The sequence below is a fragment of the Rhineura floridana genome, chromosome 21 (assembly GCF_030035675.1).
Source record: "Rhineura floridana isolate rRhiFlo1 chromosome 21, rRhiFlo1.hap2, whole genome shotgun sequence".
NCBI lineage: Eukaryota > Metazoa > Chordata > Lepidosauria > Squamata > Rhineuridae > Rhineura > Rhineura floridana.
The window spans coordinates 3,161,000-3,178,139 of record NC_084500.1 but is presented as its reverse complement, the minus strand read 5'-3'; the positions used below and the strand labels follow the sequence as shown (position 1 = coordinate 3,178,139).

Genomic DNA, 17,140 nt, shown 5'->3' with positions numbered 1-17,140 from the left:
CCTGAATCTCAGATTGCCCTGGAAGGATTCAGCAGGAGGATGGGATCCAAATTGGAAGGAATTGGCTCTGCCAGTCAGGGCCATTTCTAAAGGGTGGCCAGGTGGGGCACTGGCCCGAGGGCCCCTGGAACTACAGGGCCCCCTGGGGGGCCCCTCTGCACCTTAATGAATATGGCGGCCAAGATTTCCCTAAGGTGCTGAAGCTCCTGTTGCCATCTTGGTTGATGGCAGAGATGCGTGCGCGTAGCACGAACACGTACCATCCACCGAGATGGTAACGGAGACTTAGGGGAAACCATGTCCACCATCTTGGTTAATGGCAATGCTAAAAGACAGGAGACAGGTAGGTGGGGCGATGGTATGGTGGGCAGGCGGAAGCTCCTGCCCTGCGATCCGTAGCTGTTGCCACAGATCGCAGAAGGGGAGCAGAGGGGCCCCTCAGGGGGCCCTGTAGCTCCAGGGGAAGGGGAAGCGGAGACAGGTAGTTGGGGTGTGTGGGGCCCATGCGCATGCATGCACACATGTGCACATGCCAGAGCCTGGGGCAAGCTGATGCCCAAGGGCCTCGGCATGCCTGGGGCCAGCCCTGCTGCCGGTCATTGGCTCTGGTCCCACTAATAGCTGGGCTCCCTGCCTTCTGCCCCACCAGTCCCAATGGGCACCAGGCGCTTTTGTACGTGCGTGGGGGTTATTTATTTATTTATTTATTTCATTTGTATACCGCCCCATAGCCGAAGCTCTCTGGGCGGTTTACAACAATTAAAACATTAAAAATATGCAAATTTAAAAACACATTTTTAAAAAAACAATTTAAAAATTTAATATTTGACAAGGCAGGCGAAAGTTTTCTCTTCTCCTCCTCCTCGCTCATGGGGCAGCTGTCTTTTGCCCCAGGAATGCCACCAGGAGCAAGCATTGATCTTTGCGTTGGCCCATTTGACAACAATGAGAAATGGACCCTGGAGCGTCATCGGTCCAGCCCTGCGGAACGCTCCGCCACTAGAGAGTCAGCAGGCCCCTTCTGTTCTGATTTTGAAACGCCTGCTGAAAACCTTTCTATGTCGCCGGGCGTATGCTGGCCATTGAGACAGTATCTTTCTGCAGTAGTTAGTTAGTGATTTCTAGCTTGACATTTTTATATGGTCTTATCGTGTATTTATATATCTTGTCAGCTGCTTTGATGTTCTTTTACAAATAGCGGTATAGAAATATTTTAATACATACATAAATAAGATTTCTGAGGGGCCCTCACTCCAAAGTTCCTGTTATTCTCTCCCTAGTCCCAATCGTCGTGGGGGTGGGTCATTAAGTCCCATTAAGGAGATACTGCAGATGCGCCGACAATTTAACACGTGCAAAACTGTTTGCAGTATAGACAACCAAAACTGAATCAAGGGCTGGCAGTCAAACAATGAAGGAATTCCCCTGCTGGCAAACCACCTGTCTTGTGATCAGTTGGTCCGTGGACCCCCTCTAGCCCACCCTCGGCCCTGAAAGGTCGCCTACTACAAACTAGATCCAGGTTAGGCTCTGCTATGGGGCTGCTTATTGAGATGGCTGGGAAAGGGTCTCTGGGAAAAGGTAAGGCTCAGGAAAGCACACACCTTGGATAGGTGTCTCACCTGATGGCGACATGTCCCTGAACACATGCACATGCGCACAAACACGCAACGCAGATTTAGAGAACACGTATCACGTCAAGCCTGTTGGCACTCACCTGCGTTCTGAACCAGGCTTCCTTTTTTTGCTGAGATTGCAAGGCAGGAAACAGACAAAGCAGAAGTTAAAGAGAGTCTCTCACTTTGCAAAAAGGGGAGGGTCAGGAGAAGGGAGGAGCCTTCTGAAAATGGAGCTGAGCTACGACCGGAGCACAACCAGATGTAGGCTTTTTTTTTTTTTAAAGGCTATATCTATCATAGATGAGGGGAGCCCTTGGCTCTCCGGATGTTGCTGAACTATGACTCCCAGCACCCCTGGCCATTGGCCACACTTGCTGGGGCTGATAGGAGTTGTAGTTCAGCAACGTCTGGAGGGCCAAAGGTTCCCCGTCACATGATCTATCAGGATTGTGTGTGTTTTGTGATCCTGTACATAATGAAGACTGGCGGCTCTGACAGAAGAGAGGCGGTGAATCCAGTCTGGGTTTTAGTCTGAACTTTCAAGGGGCTGTCTGATGTGCTGAACCTATTTTGGAAATAGTTTCAGCACCTTGGATAGCTATTTGTAAGCTTACATGGCCTAAAACCCAGAGCGGTTTCACTGACGTTGGGGCCACTAGCCTCCACTGCTTATACAAACTCAGAATGCATTCAATTCATCACCCTAACTTCCTTGAGTAAGTTGCTAGTCCCTGTGGATGTGAAAACAAACACCAGAGCCTGTGGCATTCCACAGAATGGCCAGGAATTAGAGTTGGTCTGGAAGCTCTTATCCATCTGTCAAATTTGTATTCCCCCCCCTCCGCACACAGATGTCCTCCAAGGAGATCAGGGCTTCCCAGATTTATTTCCTCTAAAGCCCTGTAAGGAAGACCATGCCAAAGGATAGCACCATTCTTCAGGTTCATCTGATTTTGTTGGGGGATGGAGAGACAAATTGGCAAACCACTATTTTAATTTTTTAACTTTTTAAATGTTTCATGTCCCTGTTGCTTTTTAATCTAGCTTTCTTTAGGTGGTGTTATGGGTGAAACCCATATGGACAGGCCATGCCAGGTAGCCCCACGCCCAATGTCACATGTTCTGAATTCAGGATTTAAGAAATGGTGCCTGTTCTTTCCCCCCACCTCCTCTTTCTTTAAAACCATGTTAAACCACCACCTGTTGTGGGACGGTTATAGGGGCGAGGGGAAAATTTGGTTCCGTTCACATGTAAAGGCGAATTTATCTTGCACTTCCTGAAACAATATGCAAATTGAAACATACCTATTCTTCAAAAGTCACACTTTTCTGAATTTTGCAGCACAGCACAAAAATGAATTTACGAGGGTAAAATGTGCATAAGAATGCATATACTGATTAAAGGAATATATAAAAATGCATTACATTAGGGGAAATTGCGTGGGGAAATCTATATATTAGAATTACATGCCCAAATGTGCATATTAGGAGAAATTCACATGAAAATGCTTATGAATTTTCATGAGGATTTTGCAAATTTTGCAAAACAAAACGGACAGTTCCGCCCATCCCTTGGTGGTGATTAGGGATGGAAATATCTGCCAGTTGCATTTCTCTGCCCTTCTCATTTTTCCATTCTGAAATTTGGTTCTCCACATTTCTGAAGTAATTTGCAAACATTTTTTTTAAATCCTCATGAAAATTCTTCAGCATATTTGTGTAAATTTTTCCTAATATGCACATATTTCCAAGCCATTGTAATTCATTTATGTATATTATTTTCACCAATATATGAATTTTCATGCTTGTTTTACCCTAGTAAATGCATTTTTGAGCACATTCCTCGGTTGGAGAAAGGCGCTACAAAATTTGGAAAAGCGTGAATTCCAAAGAATAGGTCTGTTTCGATTTGCATATTGTTTAAGGAAGTGCAGGTTTGTTGGTTCAGCTTTAAACGCAAACTGAATCACATCCCTCCCATCCTTAGTGGTGATGGCCGGCATGGAGTCCAACAACAGGATGCATCTGGACTCACCCTAGTCCTAGCATTATTCCAGTGGCATTCTGGAATGAAAAGTGACTGCCAGACCCCAGCTCAGGCTTCCATCGTTTTCTTTTAAATGTAAAAAAAGTGAGGACAGAGCTGCCAAGATTACCACCGCACACATTGTTTCCTTAATGTTAACGTAAACTGGAAAAGAGAGGAAACCGTCACCATAATAAGTGCCCCCTCTTGCCTCCCCAATCCTCCAAGCATTTTAGATAAAATCCACTGTTGAACAACAATAAACACAATATTACAAGTCCTGTTCTTAGACACTCAAATTACAAATCTGACACCCAACTGGTGCAATTTTCACAATACCATGTAATCTTTCTCAGTTCCCTTCAGACTGAGTTTTCGCCCTGAGCAAATCCCTTCTATAATTCTTAGTATTCCATAATACTTCTTCTAAAAATGCTGACAAGTTAATGATTTCAGTTTGATCTCAGATCTCTTGCGATAATTGTAACTTGTTGGGACTTTTCCATGTTATCATTCTTCTTCTTATTATTATTATTATTTTGCAAATGCTTTTTTGATTGAATGAATTGCTTAATGTGAGTATAATGTCGATATTTTTCGTATCTGGAGTTCTTGGAGGTACAGGCAGTGAAGACTACTGGCTCTGATGTCAGTGAGGCAGCGAATGTGTACTGGGTTTCAGTCCAAGGAGCTGTCTAAGGTAATGAAAATGATTCCCAAAATAGGTTCAGCACCTTGGACAGCTCCTTGAAAGTTCAGACTAAAACCCGGAGCAGATTCCCTGCCCGCTGACATTGGAGCCAACGGCCGCCACTGGATAGGGATGATCTAGATCCATTTCAGTCTGGGTTCAGGTATGGTTGTGGGGCTGAATGAGCCTTGGTTGCCCTGATGGATGACCTGTATCAAGCACAGGGGGAGTTTGATTCTGATTCTGCTGCCTGATCTCTCAGTAATTTTGGATACTATCGACCATGGCATCCTCCTGGACAAGCTCTGTGGGATGTGGGGATGTGACCTCTGTGGGGTCAGGGGCAGTGTATTACAATGGTTCCACTCTTACCTGCAGGGCTATGACCAGCAAATATCATTGGGAGATTGTGGATTGTAAGTCACTACACTAGTCCTACTCAGAGAAGACCCATTAAAAAATAGACATGAGGAATTTGGGATTATTACTTTCAATGGGTCTGCTCTGAATAAAAATCAGTTGGGTACAACTCCATCTTTTAGCCTCACAACCCTTGTGCTATGGTGTGCCACAGGGCATGATCTTGTTTCTGATGCTATTTAAAATCTGTAAGAATCTGATGGAAACAGTCGCTAGGAGTTTTGGAGCAAAGTGCCTTCAGTACGGTGATGACACACAGCTCTATTTCTCCATGACTATTTCTCCTGAGTCATATGAGGCAGTGGTAGACCTGGGCTATTGTCTGGGCACTGGACGAGGCCCAATAAATTGAATTTGAACCCTGGGAAGATGGAGGCACTGTGGGTGGGTGGTTCCTATGTCTTGGAGATTGGTCAGTTGCCTATTCTGGATGGGCTTGCACTCCCTCTGAAAGAACAGCCTCTGAATTTAGGGGTGCTCCTGGATCCATCTCTGTCACTTGAAGCTCAGTGTTGAGCTTTTTACCAGCTATGGCTGGTGCGCCAACTATGGCTATTCTTGGACAGGGATGGCCTGGCCACAGTGATTCGCGCAGTGATAACCTCAAGACTTGATTATTGCAATGCGTTGCACGTGGGGCTACTTTTGTGCCTGGTATGGAAGCTTTATTTGGTGCAAAATGCTGCGACAAGATCATTGATGAGGATAGACTATCACCAGCACATGACTCCTCCGGTGCTTCACAGCTTGCACTGGTTGCCCATATATTACCAGGTCAGAGTCAAGGTTCTTGTAATAATTAACAAGGTCCTTACCAATTTGGGTCCAGGGTAACTTAAAGACAACCTGATCCCTTATAACCCTGCCCAATCACTGAGGTCTTCAGGGGAGTCATCGTTAGTGGTCCCTCATGCGCAGCTTGTGTCCTTTGGGAGCTGTGCACTCAGCGTTGTGAGTTTTCCAGTTTTATGGCTATTTTTAATTGATTTTACCATGTTGTATCTCTGTTGTATGTCACTTAGGATCTACAGCATTGTAAGCAGTGTATGGATTACAGAGACAGACAAATAAATAATAAAATTATTGGCATCAGCTTTTGTCAACTGACCTGTTGGGATGTTTTATGCTCATTTCAAGGTTTGCCTCTCCAGGTGTTGCTGGACTACAACTCCTGTCGTTCCTAAAAATGGCCATGCTGGCTGGGGCTTCCTGTTCTCACAGTGGCCAACCAGATGCCCATTGGAAGCCCACAAGCAGGAGCTGGGCGCAAGAGCCACTTCTGGCAACTGGCAGAACTCCGAGCTGACAAGGTCATATGCTGACAAGGTCTCATTCCTCTCACCAGCCACGCTGCAGAATCCCTCCGTCCCTACTTGAGGTCTTGGCCAAAGCTTAATGAGCAATGGTTGCAGGTGAGTGGGGCAGTGAATCTGCACTGGGTTTTAATCTGTCTTTTGAAGGATCTGTGCAAGGTGCTGAACCTATTCTGGGAACAGTTTTCAGCACCTTGGGCAACTCTTTGGAAGTTCAGACTAAACCCCAGTGCAGATTCACTGCCCCACTCACGCAGGAGCCACTGGTCTCCACCGCTAGTGTGCCAGCTTTATCAAAGACCTCCTGGTTCAGGTTATAACCATCCCTTTGCCTTCCCCACCAAACAGCAGTTCCGTTGGGGGTGACTCACCGGCTTCGGCGGTGACCTGATTTCTTTTTCTTTTTCTTCTTGGGTGGGGGAGAGGTGGAGGTGCTGGATCGTCTCTTCAGCCTACAGGATAACAGAAAGAGATGGGATTGGCACTAGAGGTGGATGAATCTGTCGATTTCGCGTTCTCTGTTTCTCTGTTTTCTGTCCCCAGTTCAGTTCTTAGTTCAGTTCACAACAAGCGGCAAAGCGTTTTAGCCCAGCCCTGATTCAAAGTGAGTTGGCAGGGAGCATTTCCTCTGCATGCCAAAACTGGGATGACCCATGCATATATTTTTTTGCTCCTGCACCATGCTAGCCTGCAGAGATCAGTCTGAGCACATATGTTCCAATGTGTCTTCATGCACACAGTGAAAGCACATGGCAGGGAGAAGGTTTTGCTGAATCCTCCCTGATCCGCTAGCTTTCTACATGCAAGAAGTGACAAGTCAGTCTCTGCTGGCCATCCCAAATGGAATGGGAGCCTTTATCACTTGAATCAGCTGCATGCGTACACTGGGCCCTGATCAGTGTTCAGGAATGGTGAAGATCTTTCAAGAAGATCAGGGGGGGCATCTTCTCATGGAGAGCCTACTTGTGTCCTGGGAAACTCACCTGTATTCTCGGTGACTGCTGTCGTCTTGGTAGCAGTCCGTCGTGCAATCACACTGCAGAGGGCATCCCCTCCTGTACTCTGGATACTGCATCATGTACTCTTCGCTATCTACCATGTGATGGTTTTCGATCACTCTGTCCAAGGAAGACAAAGAAAGGAGAGTGTGAGGACGTGAACCTCCATATTCTCTCTCTCTCTCTCTCTCTCTCTCTGGACTTCTCTTCTGCAAGGAACTCAAAGGAACATAGCAAAACACCACACAAAACAAACCTCCGTTATGTATGACCCTGATTGCCTTGTTTGCAGTGTTTTATCAATGTGAACCTACATACACAGTGGTCTTGCCACGGGTAGGAGTGGAAGGCTCTGTCAATTTTGGTTCACTTAGTTTCGCAGCTTTCCACTTTAAATCCAGTTCCCCACTTTCCTGCAGCAATCTGTGATTTTTTTTAAAAAATCCTCGCAAAAATACTTCAGCATTTTAGTGTGAGCTTCTCCTCATAAACACATTTTGGCCTGCAGTTTAGACAAATGTACACTCCTCTTAATATCATGCAGTTTTGTATGTTTTTCTCACTCGTATATTCGTTTTTATGCTTCCTGTCCCCTGACACATGCATTTTTGTAAACATTGTTTGGTCAGCGAACGGCATGGCAAAATTTGGACAGGTGCCGATTTGGAAGGATGGCTGTGTTTTGGTTCCGACACTGTTTTGGATCATGTGAATTTGATAGATTTGGCTTTAACTGCAAACCAAATCGAATTTCTCCATCCCAAGTGGGGTGATGGTGGCAGGAAGGCAGAGATGAAGTGAAGAAACTGAAAGCTATGGAAAAATTGGGCGTATGCTATGCTTTGCACACGGAGGAGGCTAGTGCCCCATGGGATTGGTAGGGCAGAAGGCACGGACCCCAACACTACGTGGAGCCAAAGCAAATGGCCGGTAGAACCAGCACCAGTGAAAGGCAGATCCAACTAATTCTGGCTATATTCCTATCCTCCATCCTACTGAGTTCGGCAAAGGCAACCCTGAGACTCAGGAGGAGGCTGATAGATTGTGCCACCCTGTAAGTAAAAAATGAGGTAGGAGGGTGGGGGCTGACTGAGAGCAGACTGGGCGTGGTGGGGCAGTGCCCCACTTGCCCGCATGGATCACCCTCCACCATCCCGCAGGGCATTCAGAAACAAAAATGGAGCACTGTAGGATTCGTAACACGTTGGTTCCACTTTGAGGGTGGAAGGAGGCAAGCGAATGCTGCATTCCATATCTGGAAATAGATGCAGAAAATGCGAATTCCCCAAACCATCCCTCTTTATGCTCCCCATTCATAAAAATCAGAGACAGCTGAAGAAATGGAGGCAGGGGGCTCTGATTTGTGGCATGGACTGATTTGGACTCAGTAGCCTTATAGGCCCCTCCCAACTCAGCTATTCTATGATTCTATGCGTCAACTTAGATGAAATTACATAGATAATTACGTAAAATTGAGAAAAGACTGGGGGGAAAACCATGCCGATTACAGCCGGGGCCCGCTGCAAAAAATCCATGCCAATTATAACCACAGCCCACCGCAAGAAATCAGTGCTGTCCGAAAAGACAGCAGATTGTCGTATGCAGTTGGAATGTGGTACTAAGTCTGATTTAGTGGATATTCTCCCCAACTCCTACACGGGGCCCGCGACACACATGCTGTGTGAAAATCACATCAACAGGACTTGGGAACATTATGCTCTCTGTCTTTGTGGGCTGTTTTCCCCCCTCTTTTTTTAAGTGTTTGCAAATATTGAGTCTGGCAAACGGTTTGGAGAAACTTGACTTCCCCCTCTTCGCCTGGCTTTCCCCAGGAAGAAGTTGAAAGGGGGAAATTACAACGTGAGCCCGTATCGCTCAGCAGACACAGCCCAGGGAGCGTTAATCGCTGTCGCTCAGCGAGCTTAACCCAATTACAAGCCGAGTGAATAATTGGCTGCTTGAAGGGAAATGAACCCCAGGATGTTTTGCCTTGGGAAATAAAACAGAGGCGTCAGTGGGCTGGAAAAGCCGGAACGGGAGAATGGCTAACACAGCAGAAAGCCTATTCAGGCCTCTCTCTATGGAAACCCGAGTGCACAGTACACACACCTTGGTTGTAAATGGCACCCGTGTTTTTCAATGGTTAGGTGGCCTCATATAGCAAGACGGGGGCGGCGACTCACAAAGGTATTCACTCCCTGCAAAACAAAAACCCACACACTGTGATGGGGAAGGGGAAGCTGTGAAAGAAGTTCCCCCATTCAGAGTGAGGGCAGAATTCCTTGCCCTCGCTCAGGTGTGGCTTTGTCATGTTGTCAGATACTCAAATCTCATAAGCTACAAGGGTTAGTGGTGCCATCGTGCTAGCTTCGTGATCCCTGATGGATTGTATCACAGGTAAGAAGACAATAAAAGTGCCAGAGGAAGGAGTTATTCACACAGTAGATCACTAACCAGTGGGATTTTGTTGTGATGGCCACCAACTTCAGCGGCTTTTGAAAGGGATTTAACAAGTGCATGCAGGATAAGGCTATCCTTGGCTGCTAGTTATGGTGGCTATATGCTAGCTCCAGAATCAGCTACAACATGCCTTTGAATTACAGGTGTGTGTGTGGGGGGGAAATCCAACTCAATTCCCATTTAAAGCCAAATCTATCCAAGTTGCCCTTTCCAAAACAGCCATCCTTTGAAATCTGCGCTTCTCTGAATTTTGTGATGAAGTTCTCCAACCAACCAATATTTACAAAGATACCTATATTAGGGGAAAGCACACATACAAATGAATATATTGACATTAATGCACATGGCTAAGGCAGATCCATTCTTTCCAATGGCTCTGCGCTGAATACGACTGTGCTAGATTCAACCTTCTGTGTCTGCCTTGGACACGGTGCCCGCTTTTCTCAGCTCGGAGCTCCAAGTTCCACTGTTGTCCCTGTTCCCCAACCTTCACGACGCCTTCACTTGCAATGATTCAGCAAGTTCTATTCCTGTCCTCGGTGACCTGGTTTCTCTGTGCACCCACCCCACCCTGCTTCTGCAGCGCTGGCTGGCTGGATTATAATGTGCAGCTAGGCTGCTGAGCATTCAGCGGCTCAATCACTGTCAATCTAAAAGCATTAATGACAGAGTGGACCTCTGTGAGGGCGGGGAGGCACAGCCATGGCTTCTGGCGGCAACCACATCCATCAGGAAGGCAACGAATGATGCCAACGAGCCAGAACAGATTGCCACTGTGCCGACCTGCAGGGTTTGAGGGCAGGGCAAAAGCAGTTGACATGGTCACCATCTGCACTATACCTGCAGTATCACAGCCAGGGGTGTAGTCATCCAGGACCTCGGGGGATCTTAGACCCCTTACTTTTTGGGGAGCCAGGTCCCAGCAGGGTCCCTATGTCTCTACCATCCTAGGAGCCAATCAGCATGAAAGGGGAGTATGTTAGCCACAGAGAAGAGTCTTCTAACATGCTTCCTTGTCTTTTCCTACTGATTGGAGCCAATCAGAGTGAAAGAAGGTGAGTCAGCCACTGAGAAGACTCTTCTCAGTAGCTAACACTTTCCCCTGCCAAGCTTATTGGCTCCTAAGGATGTCTGTTGTTGTGGGACAAGGCATTAACAATGATGTCATTCTCAACCCAGCAGCAGCAAGGGGGGGCATGGTTGAGACTATCATGAAGTGACCCTGCACTTCTGATTTAGTGCAGGGTCAGAAGAAACCCAGGGCAGCAAGCAAAACACTAAAAGTACTTTAGAACATCCAAAAAAACAAAAGACTTTAAAACATATTAAAACAAAACATCTTAAAAAGTCTTTTTAAAAAAAGCTTTAAAAACATCTTAAAAAGCAATTCTAACACAGATGTAGACTGGGATAAGATCTCTATTTATTTATTATTTATTTATTAAATTTATATCCCACCCTTCCTCCCAGAAGGAGCCCAGTGCTTGTTGAAAGAGGAAGGTCTTCAGTAGGCACCAAAAAGATAACAGAGATGGTGCCTGCCTAGTATTTAAGTGGAGGGAATTGCCACGACAATAAAGGTCTGTTTCCTATGTTGTGCGGAAGGGACTTCCTGATCAGATGGTATCTGCAGGAGGCCCTCACCTGCAGAGCGGAGTGATTGACTGGGTGTATAAGGGATAAGACGGTCTTTCAGGTATCCTGGTCCCAAGCTGTATAGGGCTTTGTACACCAAAACTAGAATGTTGAACTTGGCCCGGTAGCATGACTTGCCACTACGCTACTGATCATACCACTTTAAACAGTTATGGTTTCCTCCCAAAGAATCCTGGGAACTATAGTTTGTGAACGGTTCTGAGAGTTGCTAGGAGACCCTTATTCCCCACACAGAGTTCCCTGGGAAGAGGGATTGACTGTTAAACCACTCTGGGAATTGTCACTCTGTGAGGGAGTCTCTGATCTGCTTTCAGCACCCTTAACAAACTACAGTTCCCAGGATGCTTTGGAAGATGCCATGACTGGTTAAAGTGGTATGATGCTGTTTTAAGTTTTAGTTAGGAAAATAAAACAGCCGATATCATAATGACGTTGTATAAATCCATGGTGCGGCTGCATTTGGAATACTGTGTACAGTTCTGGTCGCCTCATCTCAAAAAGGATATTATAGAGTTGGAAAAGGTTCAGAAGAGGGCAACCAGAATGATCAAGGGGATGGAGCAACTCCCTTACGAGGAAAGGTTGCAGCATTTGGGGCTTTTTAGTTTAGAGAAAAGCCGGGTCAGAGGAGACATGATAGAAGTGTATAAAATTATGCATGGCATTGAGAAAGTGGATAGAGAAAAGTTCTTCTCCCTCTCTCATAATACTAGAACTCATGGACATTCAAAGAAGCTGAATGTTGGAAGATTCAGGACAGACAAAAGGAAGTACTTCTTTACTCAGCGCATAGTTAAACTATGGAATTTGCTCCCACAAGATGCAGTAATGGCCACCAGCTTGGATGGCTTTAAAAGAAGATTAGACAAATTCATGGAGGACAGGGCTATCAATGGCTACTAGCCATGATGGCTGTGCTCTGCCACCCTAGTCAGAGGCAGCATGCTTCTGAAAACCAGTTGCCGGAAGCCTCAGGAGGGGAGAGTGTTCTTGCACTCGGGTCCTGCTTGCAGGCTTCCACCAGGCACCTGGTTGGCCACTTTGAGAACAGGATGCTGGACTAGATGGGCCACTGGCCTAATCCAGCAGGCTCTTCTTATGTTCTTATGTTCTTAAGTGTATAGTGCAGATGGGACCTGAGTGATGAAGGTTTTACTGGACAATATCAATTCAGGCAGCTTGCATGCTCACCTGTGGAGAGAAAAAAATCCTCCAGCATAACGAAAAGTAGCACGCTGGACAGAAAGCTAGGCAGAACCCTTCTCTCTGACATGTTAACTTTCTGCGTGCAAGACATTTGGGGAAACTAGGGTCCATTGGCTCAGAGATACTGGAAACCTGGACAAAGATATTACAGCCAGCAGGGCTGGTGATAGGGAAACAAGTGCCTATATAGATAGATATCTACATAAGTCAGCCCAGCCTGTACTAGAAACCATTTTTTACTCACATCTGCCGGCCATGCTGGTCTTCACGGGTGAGCACGCCTTCTTTTTCCATCAACATTTGCCTGAAGGTCCCCACTTTCTGACGGATCTCCTCTTCTGAATACCTGCCGTACAAGATAAAGGGTGGGTAGAGTCAGGAGCATCATCCCACAAATGCCCAGTTTTGCTGCTGCTGCTGATTTATTATAAGTATTAGTCACTTCCCCCCCCCAAAGGAACCCAAAGCGACTTACAACATTAAAAACAGATATAATAAAATACATAAACACATCTCTTCCGCACATGATTAAAAACAAACAGAAAATTAAATTGAAAAGGAAGTGAAAAGGAAGATCCTTCCCTGGGGCCTAAAGATAGATAAAGAAGGCACCGGACGTGCCTCCCTGGGGAGAGCATTCCAGAAGCGAGGAGCCACCACTGAAAAGGACCGCTCTTGTGTTACCACCCTCCACACCTCCCTCGGAGGGAGCACTCAGAGAAGGGCTTCAGACGATGATCACAGGGTCCAGCTCAGTTCAGGTGGAGAGAGGTGTCGGGGTCCTGAGCCGCATAAGGCTTCATAGGTCAAAACCAGCACTTTGAATTTGGCCCAGAAACATAGGCAGCCAAAGCAGCCATGTCAGAATTGGTGTTCTGTGTTCCGATCGTCTGGCCTGGGTCAGCAGTTTGGCCATTGAATTCTGCACCAGATGCAGTTTCCAAACCATCTTCAAGGGCAGCTCCATGTATAACACATTGTTTCGTACTTGTCCTTCACTGTAACGTCCCAGAGCAGGTTACAACAATATAAAAATATATTAAAATCAGTTAAAACAATTTACAATCAGGGGGATGTGGTTACCAGCATTCAATGACGGCTGCTTGGAGCATGGGCTCTGTGCCTGATCATTGCTGCTACCCTATTCACAAGTGGATTTAATCAGTTTTGGAAATATATCCCTTTAGGGGATAGATACCCTTAGGAAACCAACTGGCGCGGGAGCGTCCTTTAACGGAGTACTTTCCAACTAAATCAGTCGTTTTTAATTTGGGGCCTAGCTTCAACGGTGAACCAAGTAAAATGGCATCTAAACCATCCAAACCCAGAAGATCAGACAGTGAAGATATTGCAGCTCTCATACAAAGGGAATTCGCTACCCAGTTTCTACAGCAGAAGCGAGATCTTAAAGAGGAGTGGGCAGCTACCCTAAAACCCATTGAGACTAAATTGACATCTTTGGATAGTAAATTCAAAGAAGTGAAAACAGTTGCAACGGAAGCAGATATGAGCGTTCAAAATGCAGAGCTGATTTTTAAACTTAAAAAAATCTACGACAGATCTCCAATTTAAGATTGCAGATTTGGAGGATAGGGGATGTAGATTAAACCTTTGCTTATGTGGGATTCCTGAAGGCTCAGAAGGCTCAGATAGGCAATCTTTCCTCCTCTCATGCTGGGCACAGCTCTTTACGGACTGGGAGATAACACCACAGGATACTGAGAGAGCCCATCGTACTCTATATCCGAAAGCTACTGGAGCCACTAAACCTCGGGATGTAGTAATCTGCTTTGCATACCATCACTCTAAAGAGGATTTTTTATGACGAATCTGGGCCTATGTAGGTGGGGTTGTGGAGATCGGGGTACTTATTACCAAACAATGTGGAATTGTCAATATGGTTTTGAATTTTGGTGTACAGTTATTAGGGAAATAAGTGCAATCATTCGACGGGAAGTTACTTTCGATCCTAGATTATGTTTGCTCTCTATTTTGGTTGGTCCTAATTCAGAGTTACCGTATAAGGAGTTAATTACTTATTTGCTAACTGCAGCAAGAGTAACCATAAGCCAGGGCTGGAAAGATGCCTCTTTGGTTTCATTGGACACTTGGTTCTGAAAATCCCTTTTTCCTGAAGTTTCTGAAAAACTAACTTATCACCTCAAGGAACTTTAAGGACTGGTAGATCCAATGAATTATGTGGCCATATGGTGGCCTTTTATGATTTATATGGAAAGGCAAATGCATGGATGGATGGTTCCGAAGAAATATGCTTTTATTTGGTTTTCCTGAAGACTGATAATTAGCGTTCCCCTCTTTTTCTTTAAGATTAGATATCCCCTTTTCTCTTCTCTTTAGGTCCTCCGATAGATATATTTGGTGCTTTTTGTTTAAAATCAGTATTCCCCTTAGTATTGTCAATGGTATCAATTCGATTCCGTTCTATTTGTTGAGATCCATGTTATCTTGTATTGTTTTATATTTGTTGTACTCAAAAATGCTTTTCTTTTGAGTTTCATCTGTTATCCCATGCTATTTTCAATAAAGATAGTTTAAATATAAAAAAAACACCCACAATTTACCATCAAAAGAATGGTGGCAATGTTGATAAGGGCACTCAGGGCAGCAAGCAGCAGTTATATAACAATAAACACATCTTAAAAACCATTCCAATAATAGATGCAGACTGGGATAAGTTCACTCCTTAAAAGTCTGGGCGGAAGAGGTAGGTCTTCAGTCGCGCTGTGCTGTGTGTAGTTGCGTTGCTTAATTCCGTTTAAAAGCAGCACCACAGCAGCAGAGAGCAACAGCAGATGTTGAAATGCGAGTCTGCCAGCGTGTGCGCCCGTTTGCCTAAGAAAGCATTTGCCTAAATTGTTTTTATATTGTTTTAAAATTTTAAAATTGTTTTTAAAATATGTGTTTTAAATTGTATATTTGTTTTAATGTTTTTGATTGCTGTAAACCGCCCAGAGAGCTTCGGCTATGGGGTGGTTATACAAGTGCAATAAATAAATTAAATAAATAAACAAATAAAGCAGGCTTTTACCCTGCATCAGCATCACTGAGACTGGAGACTTAGTAAAATAAGAAAAGCTACTTTATTTAGAGAAATACATAGTAGATAGTTAGAACTAGGTTTGCTTTTCTAACTAAGTTGGAGGCATAATGCCCAGGTGTGGGAGTCAGCCCCATGCTCGGAGAGAGAGAGACAAAGGGATGTCTCCTCTCTCCTGGACAGCCGGAGGACAAAGGAATGGGAAGGGCGGAAGGAGGAGGGGCAGGTAAGCTTCCCTAAAGGCGTCACAGTTTAGTGACAGAAGGAGGTCAGTCAGAGCATCACAGGTAAAGGTAAACAAGCCTATCCATCTGGAGGACCCTAGCCCTATCTTCCTTCTGGAGCTTAAACAAAAGAACAAAACAGGAGTTGCTCTTGCCCCACTTCCAACAAGTAGGCGCTGAAAAGATAGATTCAACAGGTCAAGCCTTCTTGGCTCCTGACCCTCTCTCCACCCTTTTCAAGTCATTTCCTTCTGCCTGTCATTTTCTGGTCTGTCCTGAGGCAGCTTCTGCTGTCACCCTTCGCAACCACTGCTCCATAGACACAGAGCAAAGAGGGTGTCCGAAAGAGAGACAGAGCGTGGAAAGCGGTGTCAGAGAGAGGGAGAGAGTAGAAGTGCCTGTCCACTGCTGGCTTTGGTCCTGCCCACTGTGATGTTCCTATATTAATGTATATATGGTAAGTGTTGGTTGTTTAGAAGATACATGGTAAGTGGAGTGAAAGAGGAGGGGGAGTGAATGGGCAGTAGAATGCTAGATGATTGGCTGAGTGTTTAAAATGGCTGAACGTATAAAAGGAAGAGTGAGAGTGGAATCTGGGGGGAGAAGAGAACTGAGTGGGTTGCTTGGTGGGTTTGAGAGAGTGGTTTGCCAGGAGAGAGTGGAGAAGGAGGGGGGTGGAGTTCGGATTAGTATTGAGTAAAACCATATGCTTATGTGCCTTAAGAAGAAATCTTGTTAATCTTGTTAGCTTTGTTATCTGTAACAAATACTTAATTTGGTTTACCAAAGGCCTGATCCTTGGCTGGGGTTTCACAGACCAGAAGGGAGGGTAAGGTAATGACCAAGGCTGAAGGGAAACTGTAACAAATGGTGGCAGCGGTGAAGAGAATAACAATACCAGTATTCAGAGTCTCTGGGAATACTAGTATTAGGACGTGACTGGTGGTTGCCTAGCAGGGGGATCTGTTGAGATCTGTGCTAGAGCGGGGAGAGAAACAATAAAAAAGGACAGTCTGGACTGGTGGAGTCCCTGGTGGTGCCTAGTGACAGGCAGTAGCCACGCGCAGGTAGGAACCTGACAGGGAGAGCCAGGGAAGGGCGTCACACCCACAGCCAGCATATGTCCCTCCCAATGGATTACCAGCTCAGGAAGGTGGTCCTCTGCAGAAAAAAAAGGTGCCCCACTCTTGCTTTAAATCTATGTAGGGCTGCCTTTGAAACCGGCTCGGAAGTTGCAGTTGGTTCAAAATGTGGCAGCCAGAATGTGAGCTGGATCGCGGCGTGGGGATTGTCTCACCCCAGTGCTTTGTCGACTCTACTGGCTCCTAGTTTGTTTCCGGGCCCAATTCAAAGTGCTGGTGTTGACCTTGAAAGCCCTAAACAGCCTCGCAACAATGTACCTGAGGGACCACTTACGCTCATATGTACCTGCCTGTGATTTAAGATCAGCTGCCTCTGCTCTCCTATGT

At 45.6% G+C, this 17,140-nt stretch overlaps 1 protein-coding gene across 1 annotated transcript in view; it reads right to left on the bottom strand.

The window, feature by feature from the left end:
- SRRM3 (serine/arginine repetitive matrix 3) overlaps nt 1–17,140 on the bottom strand; it is an 85,804-nt gene that overhangs the window by 35,445 nt on the left and 33,219 nt on the right. Inside the window, exons 3-6 of the mRNA XM_061604737.1 lie at nt 12,634–12,735; nt 7,053–7,187; nt 6,441–6,521; nt 1,718–1,747 (exon numbers count right to left, since the gene is read on the bottom strand). Of these exons, the coding sequence (XP_061460721.1) occupies nt 1,718–1,747; nt 6,441–6,521; nt 7,053–7,187; nt 12,634–12,735 (348 nt within the window). The remainder of the gene's footprint in view (nt 1–1,717; nt 1,748–6,440; nt 6,522–7,052; nt 7,188–12,633; nt 12,736–17,140) is intronic.